This window comes from Schistocerca cancellata, chromosome 1 (assembly GCF_023864275.1).
Source record: "Schistocerca cancellata isolate TAMUIC-IGC-003103 chromosome 1, iqSchCanc2.1, whole genome shotgun sequence".
Classification (NCBI taxonomy): Eukaryota; Metazoa; Arthropoda; class Insecta; order Orthoptera; family Acrididae; genus Schistocerca; species Schistocerca cancellata.
In genome coordinates this window covers 801,441,026-801,465,681 of record NC_064626.1, presented here as the reverse complement: position 1 = coordinate 801,465,681, position 24,656 = coordinate 801,441,026, and the positions used below count along the sequence as shown (strand labels likewise).

The following is a 24,656-nucleotide window of genomic DNA, read 5'->3' as shown; positions in this document are numbered from 1 at the left end:
GTTAGTAGCGGTCAAGCATTAATCGCCTTGCAGAACAGTGAAGTTATTTTTGCAAGTTTGCTAAAGAAATTTGGCTTTATTAATCTTTCCGCCGAGGCGATCATTTTACAGTATTGGCTACTTCCAACTGTTCGCTGAATTTCAAGTGCACGTTATCATCTTCTGCCATATATGGCATTATGCCATAATAAAGAACCAAGAATGAGATCGTAGAGTACTGGTACTCCAAGAAAATTTACATCCCTAAAACCACACTGGAAAGCTTAATATCAGATGGGACCTACTTCATTGTGAATCTGGAAAAAGCCAATTTGCACATCAAGCCGAATTATGCATTTTAGTATGGTTTACGAAATTCCGATGCTCTTGGAGTATCCTCTGATGCACTGTTTCTTTTATGGTGTAATGTAAGCTCTCTTAGTGCTTTATACACACGAACATACGGGCTTCCTACACCACTGCAGTTGCACACGCACAATTATGCCTGTTTTCTGGTGCTCTCTGGCAACTGGTAAATCGAACCTATTTCTAACAGTCTCCGAATAGTATTTCGAACGGTGGTTAGAAAAGCGTTACTTTCAAAGTAAATTTCTTTTTACGCAAGATGAATTATGTTACGTGTGAGAAAGTGGAATGGATATCTAAATCACAGAGCGTTCGAAACAGAACAGTTTGAGGACCAGCCACTTACAAGAATTTCGAGCCGAGACATTTATGTCATAATTTTAAATTTACTGGCACATTTGTGTGATGTGTCTTAAAGTATAACACATGCAAAAAAATATCAACATTAGATGTGAAAGCTTAGCTTCTGTTGTAGCGTGTTAATCTTAGAGACTAACATTATATGTGAAAGCTTAGCTTTTCTAGTAGATATACGGTGCGGCATACATTAATGTAAACCGTTAACTTTTCCTCTTGCGTGTTCGCGCTATGTGACCAGTGATCTTGCTATTGGCTGACTATAACACGTGTCCTATGTTTTGAATAGCCGCTGTCATCGGCTGACGAGATCTCGTGGCTTGAGATATGACTCGCTTACAAAAGGACATCGCAACCTCGTTTTCAACGCTCCGGAAACTAACGCGCTGTGTTTGGTGCAATTCGAATTTATACTTTCGTAATACGAAAATATGCAGCGTATATGTTGCTGCAAATCAAAGGTCTTTCCAAAATTTCTCTCTCTCTCTTTTTTTTTTTTTTTTTTTTTTTAATTAAAGGTCTCTCCAAAACCTTCTTTGCCCCGTCTTTTCTTTTTTTTCCGGGAAGTTCTATGCGATTGTATAAAACGTTAACCATTCAAAGGATTCATAAATTTACAGTTCCGAGGGAAAATCTACGGAAAACCTACTGTCACTTAGCACATAAAAAGTGTATTTTCGCCCGGAAAAAATCATATTTTTTAAACGGGGTATCCGGGAGAAATCCGGGAATAATCCGGGACTTTTTTTTCCTTGTCCCCGTATACACCCTGGACCTGTTCTCCATATCTATACTCAAGCTGGGAGTGGAATCCAAATCACTGATGGATACTAAACAGGGATTCTGAAATGAGATGGAAGTCTGCATGAAAGCTCATGATTACAAAACAAGGAGTAGCTGTTGATTTGTTTTTAGCAGAAAGTGCTGTTGAAATGAAAACCGACATTTTAATGAAATCTGCTTATTCTAGTATGCGTATTCTGAGCTGTTGTAACATTGGGAAAAGAAGTGTCAAGGTGGTGAGAATTGAACGTTTTAATTATGTGACAAACAAAGTGAGGCACATGTTTCGTCAACACCAGTAAATTTATTCAAGAAATGGACTGACTCAACAGAATCAATGCATTACTTGTAAACAAATTGCTTACGAACTTCATAATTTGCAAGCATTATGCTATTGCTTCTCTTGGTCAACAAAAGGTTTCTTGTTAGTTATTTGGGTGATTATTCTGAAATAAAAGCTCACGGATTCAACATTTGTCAGTAGATTCTGTTTCTATGTGATGAAACTTTCTTTGAAACATTAATTTATTGAGCATTTTTGTTGAAAAAGGTCTATAATTACGGAAGGCATTCTAAGTAAACTATCAGTGTTTCGTTTTTTAAATGATTCCCATCCAGTGAGTCATGATACTCATGGATATGTTATATACTTACCACACAATATCTTTGCTAGTGATACAAGGGACATATATCACTTGTGATATCACAACTCTCACATGACTGCTACCACTGGTAGTTCCGACCAGTCAGAGCTGAAGAAGGCTTTGGTTGAAAGCTATAATGTGTAACAGTCTTTTCATTGTGCCTATCTGCAACTCAACGGTCATCTTTATAATGAGCAGCAGTCTATCCTATACTTTGTATATGTCTTGTCATTCATACAAATTTAAATTTTCAGTGATTTAAAAATTGAAAAGGAAGGGGCAAGATATAAGGGGCATTCAAAAAGAAATGAGCCAAGCCTGGAATGCGCAAACTGGTGACAGGAGGGTAATTTCGTGGCGTTGTTCCAACCAGAGCATGGAAGTTCACAGCCCATCGCTAAAGGGCACCCGTGCCTGTCACGTGGCTATACAGAGCTAGCAGCAGCATGCATCAATCGTCCAGCGCTGCCAGTGGCATTGCAAACAGTGACATGGAAGGTGTCAACAGAAGAACAAAGAAGTGGTGTTCATTTTCTGACAACATAATGAGTTGGAGGAACGGACATTCATCGACGAATGTCAAGTGTACAGCAAACATTGCATGTCCCTTGGCAGGGTCAAGGCGTGGCACAAGCACTTCAGGGGAGTATGGGTGTCATTAACCAATGAGGCACCGTCTGAAGAACCACACTGCATTACCGATGACATCGTTCAGTTAATTGATGCACTCATTACCCAGGGCCACCGAGTGACTCTGAAAGCCATAGACACTGTGGTCGGATTGAGTATAGGAAGTGTTCACACCATCATGAAGGAACAACTGCACATGGGCAAAGTGTGTGTCCAATGGGTGCCCCACAGTCTTCAACCACACCAGGAATCATGTTGAATGGCCCACTGTCTTACTCATCTGCAGCACTATGCTCAGGAAGGGAATACATCCGGGCACGAGTGGTGGCTGGAGATGAAGCAATGTGTCATCACTTCGAACTAGAATCAAAACGACAAAGTCTCCAGTGGAAGCATCTAGGGTCACCACCACCAAAAATAGCCAAGGCCATCCGCACAAGTGCAGATCAAGATGTCCCCCTTCTGATTCACTTCCTGCAGCACGGGGAACAGTGAATGCCCAGCGTTACTCGCAGACCTTGACCACCCTTCACCAAGCGATCAAATCAAAACGACCAGACAATCTGCAGAAATTTAAATGGGGGGTTCTCTCCCTGTGATTACACCATTTTTAGTCCCCTTAAAAAGGCTCTGAGGGGGCAAACATTTCACCTCGGATGACGACGTCCAGCTGTACATGTGGAACTGGTTAACACCGCAGCCCCGGAAATTTTATGACACAGCCATTCACCGCCTTGTGTCACAGTGGGACAAGTGTCTCACAGCTAGGGTCAATACTTCTGACATACAGGTATTGCTTTCTGTAATTTTGTCTCCAGCTCGTTTCTTTTTGAATGAATGCCCCTTATATTAGTAAAGTACCTCAGTGTTATTACTAAGGCTGCTTTTAGGTTAACTGTTAACATTGAATATGAAAATATTATCAAAGAACAATTTTATGTGTAAAGTTTCATATTCAGAACTACAGATTACTATTTTTGATTTGATTTCAGGAAATTTTGGAGCAGGTCACTGTTCTGAACCTTGATACTGGAGAGCGTGTCCCACTCAGCATTGCAGAAGACAAATTACCACAGTGTATAAATCCACTTTCCCTTCATATCATGAGGCTTACGTCAGAGTATGTGAGCAATTCAAGTCTTGAGAAGGAGAAGGAATCTGATGAGGAGAGTGTTGATAGCAAAAAGTCATCAATACCACCAGAAGATGCAGATGTGAGTAAAATGCGTAAACGTACAGCACAGCTTAAAAAGTTTTTGGGCTCAAAAGTGAGAAAAACAATGGACAAGGCTAAGTCCATTGCACAGGAAGTGTCACATGCTCGCCACAAAGAAGATGTTATGGATATTGTTGATGAAGTTAACCCTGGTGAGCAATATATCAAGCTCAAAGCTTCTGGTAGTCATAAGGGTCCGTATGAATTTGATAGCCTTCAGCATGTTCAAGACCTAAGTGGTGAGCATGTAGGGCCTGTATGGTGTATGAAATTTTCCTCTTGTGGTCGCCTCCTTGCCACAGCAGGTCAAGATCGTGTACTAAGAATATGGGTTGTGCGTAGTGCATACACATATTTCCAAGATATGCGTACAAAATATAATGCAGAGAAAGTATCACCTACTCCATCTCAAGAGTCACTAGTTTCCCAGCATTCCTCAGAAGATCCAAATGCTGCATTTGCTGATATGAAAAATGAAGAAGTGAAGAGATGCCCATTCATGCCAAAACCATTTTGTACATACACTGGTCACACTTCAGATTTGCTTGATGTTTCATGGTCTAAGAATTACTTTGTACTGTCATCATCGATGGACAAGACTGTCAGGCTGTGGCACATTTCAAGAAAAGAATGCTTGGTGTGTTTTCAACATATTGATTTTGTTACTGCCATTGTGTTCCATCCTCGAGATGACCGTTACTTTCTAAGTGGATCTCTGGATGGTAAATTAAGATTGTGGAACATCCCTGATAAAAAAGTTGCTGTGTGGAATGAGCTTGATGGTCAAACAAAGCTAATTACTGCTGCGAATTTTTGTCAGAATGGGAAGTTCGCTGTTGTGGGTTCGTATGATGGGCGATGTATATTTTATACAACAGAACAGCTTAAGTACCACACACAGATTGATGTGCGCTCCACAAGAGGCAAAAATTCAAGAGGGAGAAAAATTAGTGGTATTGAACCAATGCCTGGAGAGGATAAAATACTTGTAACTTCAAATGATAGTCGTATTCGGCTCTACGACCTTAGGGACTTGAATCTATCTTGTAAATATAAAGGATACGTCAATGTTAGTAGCCAAATAAGAGCAAGCTTCAGTCATGATGGAAAATATATTGTTAGTGGCTCTGAGAACCAATGTATATATATCTGGAAGACTCATCATGATTATTCAAAATTTTCATCTGTTCGAAGGGATAGGAATGACTTTTGGGAAGGAATCAAAGCTCACAATGCTGTTGTGACATGTGCTATATTTGCTCCAAATCCTGACATCATAATTCGGCAGATAGAGGAACAAGAAGGAACATTAGCTAGTCAGAACCTTAAGGTTGAAGATCCTTTAGTAGAACAGCACACAAAGGGTTGTGGGGGCTATGTTTTAGTGAGTGCTGACTTCAGTGGTTGCATAAAAGTTTTCCTTAACAAGATGAAACCAAAACACAGTTCACTGCCTGCATCAGCTTTGGTTTAAGGAGGATGTAGCAAATTTGAAACTATTATATTTATGTGTTGGTGTTTGTCAGCGACTGTTAGAAACCTTTCTGTTGAGCTAAATGAAATTGCAACTAATTCCTGCTATGACTTCTGCTACATAGAACTCATTAGAGAAATTGTAAACCAACAGTTTCATATTTCTCTGTGCCCTTTTTTTTTCCCCTCCTTGTGCAGTATTCATAACATTTCATTGAATCTAACTCTTACAGAATGATAGGAAATTGAAATTTTAAATTATTCTGAAATTATGGTGGGTAGTGTTTCATTCAGTTTTTACATACAGTTTATGACTTTGTTTTGTAAAATACCTTTGGGGTATGATTTTCTTCTCTTTTGGTCTGTATTGTATAAAAATAGTATTAGTCAATTTCCGACTAAATGTGACTATGCCTAAATAATACATTGCATGTGCTAGTTTTTTTGGCACACATACCATTTACCTTCTTAAATGACAGTTTACTGTCATAAAACAGTCATTTGTTTTGCCAGTAATACGGTATATCATTAATGCAATCTTTCGAAAATTTTCTGCCTGTCTGATAGGAATATATATAATGTTCTAGAATTTGTTTATCTGAAGGAACATAATGAAATTTTAAATGTGCATCAGAATCCTTTTTTATATTTACTGTTATCAGGGCATCTAACTTACGTCAGAAAACATTTATAATACTCCCCCAAATTCTTTAAATTTGTTTCACTTTCCTTAACTGAACTTCAACATTTGACTGAGAGTGTATGGTAACAGTGTAGTTAGTTTTCTTTCCATCACTGGGCAAAATATGGTGAACAGCAACTAAATTTATGCCTTGACAAGCATGAAGGCAGCAGACAATTCTGTAACAATGTTAAATACTATTTACCCAAGTTTGGTTGGTAGCCAGTTGTAATAATTAACTTAAACCATTACTGTTTTATTTGATTGAGTTTTATGTGATGGAGTTTTGTGTGATGCAGTATAATGTGTCCAAAAAGGGCAATCATTAAATCAAATTAATCATGTTTAATTCGCTCCATTGTTATGGCAGGCACCTGGACATTAAAAAAATAATTTTGTAACAATTAACCAATATACCAGCAAATTCTCACTTCTTGTAAAGCATATGTACTAAATTTGCAGTATTCTTTGTAGGAAATTGTAAACATTCCATTGTTGCAACTGATGGTTACGGTTACTCTTACTGATCAGCATGGAATCTCTCTCTCTCTCTCTCCCTCTCCCTCTCCCTCTCCCCCTCCCCCTCCCCCTCCCTCCCACCCCCTCCCCGTGTGTGTGTGTGTGTGTGTGTGTGTGTGTGTGTGTGTGTGTGTTTTTCTTTTTGCTGAGTAAATTCATTTATACTGAACCAAGATTTGATTACAATTTCATTATTGTCTGATTTCTTTTATAAGTTGTTTTTCTTTTACATCTTATTATAACTGCCTTTGATTTTGATAAGGGTGTGCCTCCTTCCCCTCCTCCCATGTTTCCCTTACACACTCTTCCCAAAAATTTGGTCAGCAAGGGGGGGGGGGGGGGGGGTGCCTTACTCTAAACCAAATACTGGTGCCTATGGCAAGTAAGTCTGTGGCAATTTCTGAATAGATGATAGCTTGTGAATTTGAGAGACCTGACACAGTATTAAGAAAGTCAGCTGTTTGATGTAAAGAAGCAGCTGGAAATAAAAATTAGAGAGGCAATGCTGTTCATGCCAAAAAAGACACTCCACTGTGGATATGGACATGTGCATTTGATGTCTGTGCAGATGTGTGTGTGAATGTTTGTATACTTCTACTAGCAGAAGATCAAGAGCTCAAAAGCCAGTATGCATAGTTTTCTGTTGCTTGTTTCTATGCACCACACATTAGTCAGCTACAAATGAGTGGTTGGCTTTCCTTTATTTTACATATTGCTCCATCCAGGAATTTCCATTGTCAAAAAATAAAACAAGTCACTAAAGAAATAACAATTATTGGAACTACACAGGTTACTGAATATGAGGAGGCTGAAGGGGAATAAAAGACACTCAAATAAAAATCATAAGTGTAGAAGGTTAATAAGAAGTTTTTTAAAATATTTCTCAGACTTAACTGTCAGAGGCACTTTAATAAAGTTTTTCTCAGGGAAAAATAATGTAGTTGAGGCTTCCTGAATCACAAAATTATGGTAGCTAAGTTGTGATAATGATACACTAAAGCAATTACATGCTCATGTATAATGAAGTATTCAAAGAACCTGTTATTTGAAACGATATACTACTTGTTATCAGGGCTCTTAATGTTAGACAGTAACCTCTTTTTTGAGTGGAACAAGAAGTCTAAAAATTGATCTTATGTAACATCAACCTAGTGAATGTACTTTCATTTATTTCACATCAGAATTTGACTACTGTTTGGCGCAGTGACAAAGCAAGTATGGACATAATGCGTTATATGAATGGTTAGAAAAAAGATACCACATTTGTCACTTTATAAGGCTCTTTTTCCCTCACTTGTTTTTCAAAGTGTTTTGATTTTATGATTTGTAAGCCAGATGCTTATGAGCATTACCTGGCTGATAAAAATGCCATCTTGTGGAATCTAAAGCACTAAAATTACGTACAAAGACCTTTGGAACTGCAACTGCTATTTCTTCCTGTTAGATGAAGTTTATGTTATGATTATTTTGACACTTCTTATTTAACACAAATATAAATTATTTTAGTCTCCATCAAATGATAGTTAACTTGCAAACTTGTTGCCAAGGCCTGAAGGGATAGTTTGTTATTTGTTTTGTCTCTGTACTCTTAAGTAAATGGTAAAAATGACAAACAATGGAAACTCCAGGTAGGAATATTAACCATATAAGAAAAGAGAGATTGCTACTTACTGTAAAGATGACACTTTTAAGTTGCAGATACACGCGTAAGCTTTCAGCCGTAGCCATTGTAAAAAAACACTCCACTCATTCACAAAGCAAGCACACCTCATGTTCACAACCTCCAACTTTGACAAGAGTTTTTATTGATTGTGGCCCGAGTTGCCAGAGTTGGTGGTTATGGCTGCATGAGGTTTGCTTGCTTGTGTGAGTGAATAGTATGTTTTTCTCTTTTTCTGACAAAGTCCGTGGTCCAAAGCTTATACATAACTGTCTTTGGATTGTACCTATCTGCAACTTAATGTGTCATCCATACGGTAAGTAGCAATCTATCTTGTCCTACATTGTAAATGCTAATGAAGAAGACACACTATTGTTGTGAGTGCAAAAGTCAGTGACATGTAGAAATGAGCATACTCTGCTATGTCAAGATACGTTTTTAGTCTGATGTGGAGCAACATAAACTTACAGATGTTTGTCCTTGTGGGCTCAAGTAGGCTATTAAAATAGTAGTTTCAGCTCATGGTTTCCATATATTTTTATTGTCAGTATGGTACTAGTGAAATGCTTCATGTTTCAGGCTTTTGTATTAAAAAAAGTTTTTTGCCATGAGTATTCTGTTTTTAACTTACAAATTTCAGAAAATTACAAATTCACAGTTTGTGGTCAACAATGCCTACTTGATTAAAGGTAGCATCAGTGGGGATCACATAATATAGACCACCACTCCCACAAGAAATCTTTATTAAAAACAAATTCTGTGTTGATAAAAGCAGAGCTAGAGTGATTTGTTTTAAGGTAAATTTTGCTTCACGCAAAGACAAGAGTTAAAATGTAATGATAGTGCCCACATATCAATGTGAAGATAAAATTCATGAGGGCGAGAGGATTGCATATTGTTCAACCCTTTAGAAGGTCTCTCAGACACTGGTATCATTATGACCATGTAATATTTTCTTGCTGTCTCATTTTTTCTAATTTCTCACTAGTTTCCTAATCCTTAAAAGGAAGGCTATATTGTAGAATTAAATTTTATTTCTTACTTTGAACTGCAGTATGGCTTTGATGATGCTTTACTATTGCTGACGTACCAGAGAATGCTGTTCATTCAAACGTGTTGTGATGTGTACAGTTTTGTCTGTTTCTGTTAAAATCAGCTGAGAGAAATTTAATTTTATGTCTGTCCACAATAGATGACACAAGAGTAACAGAGTTCATAATAATAGTTTGGTAGCATTTTCAACTTTGAAACAAAGTTTGTTGAATCACACTTCCCACCCATGAAAATCTCCTTTCTATTTTTCTTTATTCAGGCTATTTAGATAGATATTTTAATAATTTGCAAAATCTATAGTACTTGTAGCTGTTTAATCCATATATCCATTTTGTTTGTGTTAGAGAATGTCTAAATACAGCATTGTTTTATTTTCAGCCAGAATTGATTTAAAACTAAATTCATACATTCAACATTTAAATTTTGATTCAGTGGAAAAATCTAACTTTTCCAATTACTAATTAATTCCCTTTGTGCTGATACAGAGGCAAAAAATAAACTGGCATAATATTTTAGTATACTGCCTGTGTAGTAAACTGACATTCTACATTACTCACAAAGAATCGACATGTCGGTCTTTGTATAATTTGGACAAAAAATGCTGCTGTTAGACAGGAATAATATCATGAGAAGTGCAGTATATTTGTTTCTAAACTACCATGTTACTTGTCTGCCATTCTAATATTTTTTCTGTCTGTTTCGATATGAGAATTTTTTATACCTTAATTACTTTAATTTAGCGTAGATTTTTACAAATAGATGATATAAATTAAATATGTGATGACAGAATTTGAGATAGACTTAATAATATTTAGTAAATCTTTTGTGTTGTGTTTCCTTTTTTCCCCTACTCCATTTTGCCAGTAAAATGTCTAAAAGGTTCTATGCTATTTTTAATTGCTTTGTTATAAAATGTTGTTTCTTTTACTGATAAATAGTATGTGTGCAGATGGATAAACACTTCCTTTAAACTTTAGCTCCTATTAATTGTGTGTAATGATAGCCACTATATGAATTTTTATGCATGTGATATCCAAACTTAATATGAATTTTGTTAAAACCCTGTTTGATTTTTTATGGATATAGTTGCAATGTAAGAATTAGTCTGAGAGATATTTATTTAGAGAAGCTTTCCTGTAACAAGCATGAGTATTGGATACCCTATTTGTCTATAGGAACTTCTTTGTATTTCATCTTGGCTTTTATGTTCACCTTCGATAATATTCTCAGCTGGTATGCAAATACTTGTCCCCTTCCTTGCTTCTCTCCCTTTTACTCAATGATGTTTGTGCATCAGTGTTTTCGAGAGTCACTGAGTGCAAAATTGTCTCTTTTTTTTATATATGGCTGCCTGATTTATATACATTTCCTCCCGTATCAGTTGGTCAGTTGGTTTTATTTTAACTTAGTGAGAATGTAGAAGAGTCGTATTTATTCAGAATTAGAGGGAAAACAGTTTACATTAACTCTTCAAAATGTGAGGCTGATCAGTACTCATTAATGAAATGCAGTCGAATTTCCTGAGCTGAATCTAGTCATGAACATTGTACATTATTTGAGGATGAAAATTATATATTATGTTATTACCTCATGTACATAAAGTAAGGTAAGCAAAGAGAAATATATATTTAACAATCGCGTGCACAGTTACTTGCTGCTAACTGTGACTCATGAATTACATCCTCATGAGCTGATCAAAAGAGACAAATACTCTGGTATTGCTGCTGAAATTTCAGTGTGAGTGGAGCAGGAGAGAAAGAAGTGAAGTGCTACAGAAAAAAGGAGCGCTAAATAATCCTTTACTTTTTTAGAACAGACTTTTCATATGCAGTTAAAAGCATAGAAAATAATTGGCCATTAATTTAAAAGAAATTGCAGACAGTGAAAATAGTTATCTTGTAATCCATTGTTCTCTTGATTTTTTTGTACATGTTTTGGAAATGTTGAAAAATTTCTCAATATCCCAGATCTGAAGAGGAATGTCAAAGTTTTTGGAATTACAGGTGGACTTTACAACCAAACATTTGTGCTCAAGTGTCTTGAGTTCAGCTTTAGTGTAGTGTAATTCCCATGTACATTACTGTGTATCTCCTGATTCAGCATTTGACATGATTACTTCTAACCTCCAGCACCTGTACATTCTAGCTCTTTTTTCAGCTGATAATATGTTTTGTAGAGATTGAAATTTTCTTTAACTTATATCTCTCTCATCCATGCTTTAGTTGGTCTTGTTTTATTGGCTTGTTAATAAATACTGTTTTGATGTCCAACACTATGGGTATGAGTATTAGTTAGACCAACATGATTACCATTTTGAATCCTGTTGCTACTCTGCTTCTAGCTCTCCTTTTATCTAAAGATAGATTATTTTTCAATTCTTTCTGTTTACATTTGTCTTTTGTTTGCATTTGTGCATCATATGCGTGTGTTTGACTATTTCCTATCATTTTACTTCCTGTTCCTTCAGCACAATGATGTGCAACTTAAACAATGGATCTCAAATTATTTGAGGGCATGGATTTGTATTTTGTATCCCTTGTTGTAATTTAGACTTTTACTTTCACTCATTATGGGAACTTCATTTCTAATGATCTTACAAGAAAAATGTATAATTGCTGGAATTTGTGCAAATGCTATTTATTGTCAAAATCTGCCCTCTTGTTATGTGATGACTGTGATTTCAGAAGAAGGTTTGTGCAAATAAATCAGCTGATAACTTTTAACATTTTACGTATTTTGTTGGTATTTTGAGAACTTCAAGATATTGTATGTTCAGCAGTTCAAGTTGACAGTAGAGTTAAACTTCATGTCGGACACATTTTATATATTATATATGAAAACACCAAATGCATTTTTAAAGATTGGAGGCAAGTTGTTGTTAAAATTATTGTTACATAAACACCAACTTCTTCGAGCACAGAATAAGTAAGATTTGAAAAATTGTGTTATTGTAAATAGTATTTTGAAAATAGCATTTATTTTCATATGTCCTTGCCACAATGTCATCAGTGTATATTATTTAAGATGCTTGTATATTTTTTCTGTATAAAATTTATGCCTTTTAGTTTTGTATGTATGTACATATTATATCAGATGTAATAGTGATCTACTGTGTAGATCAACGCTATAAGTTATGGTGCTTAAAAATTTCATGTAAAAATTTCACTTGTATATTACAGTCAAATTACAGATGGTCAGTAATGGATATCTTGTTTTATTTGTCCCCCCCCCCCCCCCCCCAATTTGTGGCTTGATTAACTAATTATACATTGATGCAACTACTCTGAGATTATTCTTGTATTTGAGATCATTAGAGGTTGATAATGTCAGCCAGCGGTTTTCTCAATATGTATTTCCGTTAACTGAATGTCGTATTGCTATTTCATAACAATTTTATGTTACACTATGCCACCATCTTTCCCTTATCTACTGTGTTATCAGTGGAGTCTGGCACAAATTGAGCATTTTAAGCCATTTTTCAGTTATTATGAAAAGGATAGATTGCTACCCACCACATAGAGGAGATGTTGAGTTGCAGACGAGCACAATAAAGAGACTGCTAAAAATGTGAACTTTCAGCCAAAAGGCCTTCTTCTAAAGTAGACACCACACACACACACACACACACACACACACACATACACACACACACGGCCCGCCCCAGTGGCTGGACAATGGTTGTGTGTGTGTGTGTGTGTGTGTGTGTGTGTGTGTGTGTGTGTGTGTGTTTTGTCTACTTTACAAGAAGGCCTTTTGGTCAAAAGCTCATATATTTAGTGACTCAACTTCTTCTCTATATGGTGAGTAGCAATCTATCTTTTTCACAATATTGTCATTATTTTATCCTGGATTTTGCAGTGTTTCATTTATTCATTGAAAAATTCTTGCGATACAGTACAAATATTGTGTATGAATGTTTTGCAGTGTTCCCCTTTAAATATGTGTGTGTCCAGATTTAGATTTGTTGTTATCTGGAAGTTCTGAACTGTTGCACATGTAATTAAATTTTCTTCTTGGACCATGTCAGTGCAACTTGAAGGGTGTTGTTGCTTCTGCGGTTGCAGTTGTTTGTGCTGAAATATGAGAATCTCCAGACTGTTTCATACAAATGAATATGAACTACCTTTTCACTCAGTAACTCCTTATGTCCTATCTCAAATATATGGTAAATTTTCGCATTATTATCATTACATATCAGAGAACACTGGCTGTAATACACACTGATATCTGACATTTGAGACCTGTTAAAAGAATGACAGTTTTGACACTTCTTTAGATGTCTTCTGTCCTGCCACGATGTCATTCAGTGTTGTCAAGGCATGTGCATTTATTCAGTGGTGTATCATGCTACTCACAGAGGTTATACAAAGCCCACGCACACCACAACTTGGGGTATGCTGCAATCTCTGTCCCACCTTAAAGACACAAAGTGTCCATCGGTGAACACACCGCATGCAAACAAGTGACTAAAAACCTGCAAACAGTTTACCGTTTCTAACCATAGTGTAGTGATCATGAATATTGTTCATCAACTAAGTAGTTGTGGGGTTACAAATCACTCTGCTGGAGTTAGTCTATGTATTCCTTTGGTTAGCTGAATGATGCTGCAATAAATATGCGACATAAGTAAATAAATATTCAGTAACACACACATTTAAATTCATATCCGTTGTTTCTAATTATCTTGCAGCTTGTGTATTTTATTGGATTGATTAATCATTCCAAACTGGAATCCAGAAAATATTAGTTCCTTTTGACGCTAACATTAAATTATTCTGCCCGGAAGATACTTGAGCAGTGGTGTAAAGTAACCTCTGGTATAATCCATTCTTAAACTAAGTACGTGTGGCAAAATCATATAATATCTTAATTGTAAGCTATTTGTACATTCCTTCATTTCAGCAATACGTGTAGACTAAACCATTAAGAGGGCTGATTAGCTGTTTGTGCCTCTAGCTTAATCCTGAATACTTTAGTTAAGGTCCGGTCCGCAGCTCGTGGCCGTGCGGTAGCGTTCTCGCTTCCCACGCCCGAGTTCCCGGGTTCGAATCCCGGCGGGGTCAGGGATTTTCTCTGCCTCGTGATGACTAGGTGTTGTGTGATGTCCTTAGGTAGCTTAGGTTTAAGTAGTTCTAAGTTCTAGGGGACTGATGACCATAAATGTTAAGTCCCGTAGTACTCAGAGCCATTTACTTTAGTTAAGTTATGGTAAGAGACAAGCTTCACAGTTTATGCTAACTCAGGCTAATCTTCAAACTAGTACAAAATTCCTTTGCACAAACCTATAGCAATAATTTTTACCATCCAGCAGAAAATCATACAAACCCAAACCAGATTTTGTCATTTAATAAATTAAATATACACATATGTTTATAAATATACTAAATTGAACTCCATATAATAGCCATCCATAATGTGTCATTGGTTGAACACAATCATTATTACCTACAGGGTGATTTTTTTCCACGGTGTACCAATTCTAGGCATTAATCAATGAGAGGATACAGAACAAAAAAGGTATAATTAACTTATTTCTGGAAATGCGTGGTTTCCAAGCTAGAGACCATTTATTCAATCTACATTGTTACAGAGACTGCTTTCTAATATGCGCTGCACTATGCAGTCACAGTTACAGTATGTGTTGAAGATGGTTTCTGTGTGCCTCAACGCATGCATGTACGTGCCATGCCATGTTATGTCTCTCATGTTCATGTTGGCCAGGCTGCATCCAAACAGTGTCAAAAGCAGGATGAATATGCTGCTCCATTGTCTCCACATCTGGAATGAGCTCTGTGTACACGATACTTTTGAGGTGGCCCAATAACAAGAAATCACACAGGTTGAGATCCGGAGAATGAACAGGCCATGCAACTGGACCCTGTGGTCTGATCCATCGACCAGGGAAGACATGACTGAGATGTGTCCGGATGTTAATGGCAAAGTGGACTGGAGTAACATTAAGTAGCAGCCCCATAACCCTTCAAATCCTCAGTGGCACTTCTTACAGCAGGGGACGCAAAGTCACTCACAAGGAATGCCGATAGTTCTGGCCTGTTAGGCAACATGCAAGGAAGACTGGTCCCAAAATACAATAGTCCAATTATCCTGGCCCCCATATGGCTGCACCAATGCTGATGATTCGCTGTCACCAAACCATGGAGGTTCTTCATCCTATGCCACAGATGACTTACAAATGTTGAAGATACCACTCCACGTAAAGGTGCCTCATCTGTGAATAGGACGTGTGACACAAATCCCGGAATCATGGTTGCCTGGTGAATAAACCAGTGACAAAAATGCTACCAGTGCGGATAGTCTGTTGCTAGTAAGCCCTCCACGCACTGTGAGTGATAAGGGTAGTAACAACGTTCCACACAGTAGTCTGGCTTACCCTGTATTGGCAGGCCTTCCACAGTGTTAATCATATTATCCTCCAAGTCTGGCGTCCAAACATTGCGATACATCCTTCATGATTTCCTGCTCCCTGAAATGATCCTTTCTCAGACAAATGGCAAAAGACTGCTGCATACATTGAATGCTGTGGTTGTTGTCGGCAGGGATAGGTCACCAGATACAATCTCGCTGCCTGCCACCCATTGCCATTTACCTTTCTGTAATTAAACACTATGTTGGCAAGCTCTTGATTCAAATACAGAACAATTGTGTACAACACTGTATCACATCCACAAGAAGGCGAGTCACCAGAGAAGTGAATCGGACACAACATTACCAATTAATATGGCAGGAGAAGGTGCTAGGGCATGACATATGAGGAACGGTTCCATCCTCTAGGAGCAAACCATGCACACTGTAACTGTGGCTACAAGGTACACTGAGTATTAGACCACAGTCTCTGTAACAAAGTATGACTGAATAAATGGCATCTAGCTTGGAAATCGTGCATTTCCGGACATAAGTTCATTAGACCTTTTTTGTTGCATATCCTCTCATTGACCAATCCCTATAGTTTGTAAATGGTGGGAAAAATTACCCTGTATAATGTTTGTATCTAAAAACACTTTTCATCCCTTTTATACTTTGTCCCATAACTTTCTTAATTCTAAATATAAGAAAATTGGATTACTTTGTACAAAGTTTATTCCTTTAGGCCACTGCAACCATGCATGTGGAGCTAAATTTTGAGCACTAACTTAAAAAAGTATATTTAAGTTAATATACTGCAATTCTGTAACCCCAAGTAACTGTGATTCTTTGTCAGTATACAAAACTCAGACACTTGTCTCCTTATTAATCATTTCATAATCCCATGCATCTATTAAACCATTATGACTGCAGCATGGGTGTCGGCAGAAATTTTTCCAGTGGGTCATTGCCATTTTTTATATAAATGAGCTGTTCAGCTTTTAGACATGTCATGTTATAAGAACTAAATTTTAGAAGTGACACATAAACTTATATCCCAGAGAATGGATGGTTATCCTCTCAGTTCATGAATAAAACTTGGTACTCCATATTCAAGGTGAAGACAAGACTTGTTTTTATTCTAAAGTAATTTAGCCATTAGTCACTCATAAAGGTGACTATGAAAAATGTACAGGGGTTGGACAAAAATATGGAAACACTGTGAAAACTTCATGCCTGAACATAAATGGAGATGCTAGCCAATCCTCGAGATGGCACTGTTGTATTTCATAATGAATGGCACATTTGCAATGTCCTCAATATGTTGCATGTATCAATCATGGTCAGAACAATGTTCCATGTAGTTGTGAGTGCATAATGTTGAAGCTAAGTGACTCTGAATGTGGGCAAATTGTTATTGCACGTATATAATGTGGATAAGTTGTAGTAATCCCACGTGTTATAGGCATTTTGTAGATCAAAGAACATGGTGACCAAGTGGTGTTGGTGTGCAGTCATCATGACTGCAGATTCTAGGCACAGAGGAAAACCAGCGGTGGACTGAACTTCTTGGAAACCACATTAGGATTGAGAAAGAAGTTTTTCTGTATTCCAATCACCAAAAAGGTCTCTCGTTAATGATATTTTCCAACAATTTACATAAGGAAGCTGTTATATACATTGGTATATAATTATCTATGCTTTGTGCTTCTTTTCTGTTTCATGAGGGGTATTATGACACTGCCCATCACTTGAAAGCCTCCTTGTTGCCATATTTGATTACAAATCTCTAGAATATTCTTTTTACTCTTATTTCTGAGGTACTGAAGCATATGACTGTGTATGTTGTTAGGGACAACGAAGTATCCCCACATAGACTTAGGCATTGTTGAGTCCCCTTTGCTAAAGCATGCATTATAAGTTTTTAGGTATTGGGAGCAGAAGGGTAAAATGTGACATTCTGCCAGATGTTAGTGATTTATAAAGGTAGGATGTTAATAACTACATGCAGACAGTGTGCTGCTGAAAGTTAGGCAATATTCTGGGAGTCAGTGCTAATGCCTCTATTAACCCTGTTTCCCATGATGATAAACTGGCTGAGCTTAGCCCATACTTGAGAGGATAGTGGTGTGAGTGCCCTCAAAGAACAGACCTGTTTCTCCTAATATTCCTCTTTTTCTTTTAATTAAAAATCTTGCTTTTGCCTGAAATTGTCTAGATAAAATTAAGTTGTTCATTGACAAGTAGCATTGGAGCAGTCTTCTACATGTTCTAATGGCCTGTGCTATTTCTTCAGACTTGCATCAAGAAGGGCATGGAGAGAAGAGGATTCAATTCAATTTATTGCTCATAACACACAATTTTACATGCATGTGCATTTTCAAATGAGTATAAAGTTTTTACAATTACAATTTTTTTTAGTTTACATTATTTCTTATTACATTGTAATTCATGATAAATTCAATTTTCATGATAAAGTACAATTTATTTTAGTTTACATTATTTCTTATTACCTTGTAATTCATGATAAATTGAAGTTATAAGGGCATTTTTGGATAAGCCACTGCTTGACTCGCTTTTTAAAAGCATCCCCTGTCAATATCTTAACTTCATTTGGTAACAAGTTATCAAAAAAAAGCTCCTCTAACATTGGGACTTTTTGCTGCTAATTTTAATCTTCTGTAAACCATATGAAAATCTTTTCCATGCCTTGTTTCATAATTGTGGATAGCCATGTTTCTTTTTGTGATCTTTGGGTCTTCTTTCACTAGCATTATAGTTTCTAGTATATAGATGGCCTAAACTGAGAATATTGTGTCTCATGAATAGCGGTTTTCAAGAAGTTCCTGGTTTTACTTTTGCTATGATCCTCAAGGCTTGCTTCTGCAGTATAAAAGCTCTTTTCATCTTAGTTTGGCATGTCCCACCCCTCAGTACTATTCCATAAGACAAGAAAGGATACACTAATACATAATATACAGTCCTTAGGATTTCAGAATTAAGATATGGTGATAATCTTCTTAATACGTATAGCCTGGATGTTATTTTTTTACAGACATAATCAGCTGTGGCTTCCATGAAAGTTGATCATCTATGCATAAACCCAAGAATTTACAATCTGTACAGGTCTTTGGTAGAATTTCATCAATCACAGTATTTTGTCTGTTTGGACTACTTGGTTTAAAATGAATAATAATAGTTTTTTCTATGTTTACTTTTAGGTTCTCTATTTCAAAGTGAGCGCTTCCCTTTTCAATAAAGTTATGTATCTCTTTAACTAGGCTGGGCTCATTGTGTGCATAGCAGACACCAGATGTATCGTCTGCATAAATAGTGATCAATTGCTTATTGTCAAGGGAACTTGAGAAATCATTTACTTAGCATATGAATAGGACTGGGCCCAAAATGGAGCCCTGGGGAACACCACTTTCTCCTCTCCAGTATTTCTTCATTAGAGTACATAATCTCTGTGCACTGTTGTCTACCCTTTGAATATGTTTTTAGCAATTGCAAGAGTTTTCCAGTGACACAACTCTACAATTTTTGATAAGAGCACATCATGATGTACTCTATCAAAAGCCCTTGAAAGGTCCAGGAATACTCCTGATGCTTGGGATTGTTCATTTATTTTTTTAGTATATGATTGTACTGCTGCTGACATGGTACTTTGAGCTCTTCTGAAACCATGTTGGAAATCACTTAATTTGTCAGCATTGTTGAAATGCTCCAAGATTCTTTTTAATATTATTTTCTCTATCAGCTTGCTGAAAGTTGAGATTAGTGCAATGGGCCTGTCATTCTGTACATGCTTTATTTCCCCCTTTTTGTGTATTGATTTCACTACAGACAGTTCCATCTTGTCAAGAAACACACAGTCTTAGAGAATACAGTTTATTAGATGAACTAGTGTTTTCATAAGTTCATGTTTGCATTTCTTCAATAGATATGAAGAAATTTCATCTAATCCTGCTGATTTTTTTTGTTTCTGAGGTTATCAATAAGCTGCAGAATGTCATATGTGCTGACTGTGGGTAGTGTACTGCAGTTTTCTTTGCTATAGGACTCAAAGACTCAAATGAGTGCTGTATATCCTGTTTTGTAGAGACATCATTTTCAACAGTATCTATGAAGTAATTATTAAAAATATTGCTGACTAGAAGAAGATCAGAGATATCTTCATTATTCACAGGTAATCGTACATTATTAATTTTAATTTCTGTTTCATTGTTTCTGATTTTATTTACAACTGACCAGCAAGTCTTTGAAATGTTATCTGAACCCTCTATCTGTTGAATGATTCTTTCTGATTTTAATCTCCTGATTTCTTTGCAGTACTTGTATTTTTACTGCTTGTAGAGTTCTTTATATAACTCTGAGTTAGTTAATCTGCGTAAGCTATACATGTTTTCCATTTTTTTCTTTCAGATCTTTTGTTTTAAAATCTAATGGCACAGGTCTTGATTTTGAAGGTTAATTTTTCTGGATACTCACTTTTTTTTGGTGGTATGGCTCTATTTAAGTGCTCAGTCATAATTTGTGTGAACATGTTCCATTTATTGTTGACCCCAATGGTAGTCATAACTGATTCCCATTGATTCCTGGCTTAAACTATGTCTTAGTGTAGCAGTGTTGTTTGTGGATAATATTCGCCTGTGCTCATACATTTTTCTTGCTTTGAATTTGGTACTACATTTTAGCACTAGTGTTTGGTGAGCTGAGAGGCAGCACAAAAATGTGTTTAAGATTCCAGTGTTCAATAAGCAGTGTTCAGATTCAGAAAGTAGACAGTTTTGAATTCTGGGAATGATGACCATTCAGTTCTGCAGCCTGACACCTGTCGCTCTTCATTTTGGGAGGGCATGTTGGTTTGTGTCCACTCAACCCTTGCCTCCCTGGCTAGTACCAAAAAAGATAAAAGTTTCTCTAGGTTTCTATAGGTGGTTGCTTCTCCCTAAGATGGGAAGACTGGTTCATTGTGCACCTAGGTAGTCTATAAAAGGATGCAGGTGGTCTTGGTGTCACTGTATCAGATGAAAGATTAGATACAGTGATGTTTGCTACTTAAGTTGTCAACTGACACAATGATCCATTCATACTTCCTTCTGCCCTTAAAGTAGGTTCCAAGTGAGTGGCGCAGTGGTTGACATAATGGATTTGTGTTTCGGAGGACGACAGTTCAAATCTGCATCCAACCACCCTGAATCATGTTTTCTGAGATTTCCCTAAATTGATACAGTCAAATGCTGGGATGGTTTCTTTGAAAGAGTGTGGCCAATTTTCTTCCCAACCTCTGAAACAATTCAAGACTGAGCTGTCTCTAATGGTCATGTTGTTGACAGGATATTAAACCCTAATCTTCCATACTTCCTTCAAAATATGATATTCCACTGAATGTTTTATACTTGCCCCCCCCCCCCCCCCCTTTCTTGAACACAAGGCATGTTTGTGAACATGGAGAGTACTGACAGGACACATGGCAAACTTGGAAGGTTGTTCACATGGCTTTTATTTGTGGTGTGCTCTTCTAAATTTTCACAAATAGGGTTAGTGGTGTGGACGATGTGTATCCAAAATGAGAGACCCAAAAACTTTCATTGGTGGAGGAAAATAAGGTTTAACATCACATCTGTAGACCAGGGCTTTATGTTCCTTCAAAAGGCAAGTATAAAAGGCACCCACATCCACCCAACTGTCCTTTGGACTTCTATAGAAGGAACATGCAAAATATACTGCTCTTGGTTCTACATTGACATACAGGTTGTTGTCATTCTGAAGGATTAGATCTGTGTGGAATATCATATCTTTATTATTATTATTATTGGTGGTAGTAGTAGTGGTGGTGGTATTAGTATTCATGTAGGGCCCAATAGGACCATACAAGTCACAATCAATCAATGTCACTTTTGATGGTTGGCCTTCCTTTGTGTCCAAATGTGTTTCATCCTTTCAGAATGAAGTCTCTGTCTTTTATCAGACCATGTTGTTCCAGTCCATTTTCTAATTTCCCTCTGACCAACTTTCCAATCAAATATCTTTTGTCTGAATGTTTTTCCATCTGTAACATCTGCCTGGCTTATACCGGCTACTTTAAGATCCTCCATAATCAGAATGACCCATTTCATTGGCTCAGTTTTGGCCTTACTTCTGTTTTCGTAGGATTCTACTATTTGCTTTGCCAGTCTAGTGGGTGCCATTCTTTTAATGTGCCCATAAAATTTAAGTCTTTGTTTCCTCATGGCACCATGTATATCTGTGTATTCATCTATTTCCTTATTACTTCTCAGTTTCTGGCATCAGTAATTTTGAGGCCTAATAATTTCCTAATAATCTTTCTTTCTTTCACATTTCTTCAATATCCCTCTTTTATTTCAAATTAAAGTTTCTGCTCCATAGAGACATTCAGGTTTGATTACAGTGCTGTAATGCCAGAATTTACTGATTTTAGAAATTGGTTTTTTATTATAAATATTTTGTGTTAATCTCAATGCAATTGCCATTTTTTGGTAGCAATCTTTGTTTGCAGCTTTTTCCAGAATGTTTTCATATGTGACTTCCCACAAGTATTCTATGATATCTTTAATCATATTGAGGTTTGTATGTGGAGTACAGTGACTGGTACGTTTAGCCATTTATTAAAATCTGAGTTGATGTGATTGAGAATCATTTGACATTTTCATCAATAGAGATGCATTTGTAGTCTTTTCTACTGCAACTAGTTCCAGACTTGTCTTTGATGTGTCACACAAAGAAGATTATTTTGTTTGTTGCAAAGGAATCTCCACCAGTTCTAGACCATACAAGATATTGCATAAATTGTCTAGTTACATTTCTTCATATTTGTTCCTTATCTGTGGTCAGGCCATAGATAGGAAATCCAGAGGGTTATTATAACTTTCAATGTTATAATTTTTTGCCGAAATGGCCAGGTCAGTTAAGCCGTTTGTTTGAGTGTAATCTGTTTCATTTGTAGTCAAACTTCTGATGCCAATGACACCAAGAGGGTCTTCCCATAGATGCCACCAGCTAAAGCAGTGGTTACCTTTATCAGTGGTCATTGCCCGGAGAAGTGATGCCCCAGGGAAGCTAAGATCCTTTTCCATAGCTTGCATAGGGGTACAACTCAGGTATCAGGAGTAGGATTCATGTGTTGTCAGAGGCTTATAAATTTTTCCCATCTTTTGAATTTCTATGGTATCACATTGAATCTTGTTGCGGCTGCAGCCTGAATCCACATTTCTAAGTGATGTGTGGCATGTGATGTATTGTTCCATAGATATACTTGTAAACCTTTCTACATCCGGATTTCCAAAGAAACAAATGGAATTTAGAGTTTTCAATTCAATATTGCCAAGTTGTCACTTTTTCAAACATCACCTCCAAGTGAACAGTTGGCACCACAATCCAATATAGGAGTACATCTAGCGATTACATGCATGTTCACAAAACTACAATGCTCACTCAGAAAACAGGGAAGGGCATTAACTGAATTCCACACCCACACGTGGAAATATACTTTCAAGTACTTGTAGCCTTTCTGTACTGGGTTAAGTAACTTCATTGATTACAAAGGATTACTAATTCCTGACTTCTGAAATGACTATCACTGTAAAACATAACCTCCACTCCAGAAGGGACGCAACTTTCATTTTACACCAGTGAGTGCCTTTGGCCAACTACCCATTTTGCAGGCTCCAAAACCACTGTACGAAATTGCTTTTGACATTTAATCCTTCAAGCAAACCAGCCACACTGACAGAATTGGAGGATTTCCAGTGAAAGATGAGACCAATTTTGGGTGTTTTACTCCCTTGGTTGTAATGAATTAATTAACTTCTGTCACTATTCTCTACAAGAAGGTTAGTCATTTCTAAGAAGTGGTTAACTTCTGTTACACCACTGAGTGCAGGTACATGGTGTATGCAAATACTGAACTTAAACCTGACCAAGCATTTGTTACATAAACTCAAATTTCATTTTCTTGCTGTCACTGTTAACTGGCTCTTCCATGAGTTTTCATATGGTAAGGTACTCTGAGGTTCTCCTTGACACTCCATATGGCATTGGTAGCTCCACGCATCACCTGCTGTGTTGTAGGGATGTTTTTAGATATAAAACAAATATTTGAATATATACAAAATATCATCTACATATAAATAACAACTTTTTGTCTCATATTACTCAGTAATAAAATTATGACAGAAGTAACTGTATACACGCTTGCTCATTTGTAGATGATGAGAGTACAGAAAATGTTGCACCTCTAGTACTTAAACATCTTTGGGCAGAGCAACACCTCCATGCCCTGGGAACTGGCACTAGCACACAAAATAGCAAGCAGGACTAGCACACCAGGACAGGAAATTATATGTCACAAGGATAGACAACAATGCCTCCATGTCAAAATGGCTATCGTATTGGATTTTTAGTGACTGCTAGCCGAAATGATTAAGATGTGCATAATGTCATTATGTATTGTGGATTACGTGAGGACCAGATAAGATGTCCTTCCCCAGATAGCCCTTACTGCTGTAAAATTTAGAAAATGAGGGGGAATAATAAATGAGCCAGAATTTGTGGTGATTTTGCAGAGTATTAAACCAAAAGAAATTACTAATCATAGGCTTGTCATCAATTTGGAAAACTGCCTAAGTCGGGCCCCTTTTTATTTACCTCTGATAACAGGCAGGATTAACTGTGAGCATGTTTTAATGCCATTGTAGTAGGGGAATGTATACAGGACAGTAGACTTTAGGCATGGAAATGGTAATAATACCACAAGGGCCTGGGGCTCTGTGGTCACCAAAACTTTAAAAACACCTACTCGCAAAAGAGCTATGAGTCCTCTGGGTGAGAGGGCATGGTGAGCAGGTTTTTAATGGTCAGAGATGGTGAATGCAGCAGATAAAGAAATGTTGCAATGGCGTGCTTGCC

The 24,656-nt window shown here is 37.0% G+C and overlaps 1 protein-coding gene across 1 annotated transcript in view; it reads left to right on the top strand.

The window, feature by feature from the left end:
* LOC126187888 (WD repeat-containing protein 44) overlaps window positions 1-5,604 on the top strand; it is a 144,925-nt gene extending 139,321 nt beyond the window's left edge. Inside the window, exon 7 of the mRNA XM_049929242.1 lies at window positions 3,752-5,604. Coding sequence (XP_049785199.1) covers window positions 3,752-5,449 — 1,698 coding nt within the window. The 3' untranslated portion in view covers window positions 5,450-5,604. The remainder of the gene's footprint in view (window positions 1-3,751) is intronic.
* Window positions 5,605-24,656: the final 19,052 nt, after the last annotated feature.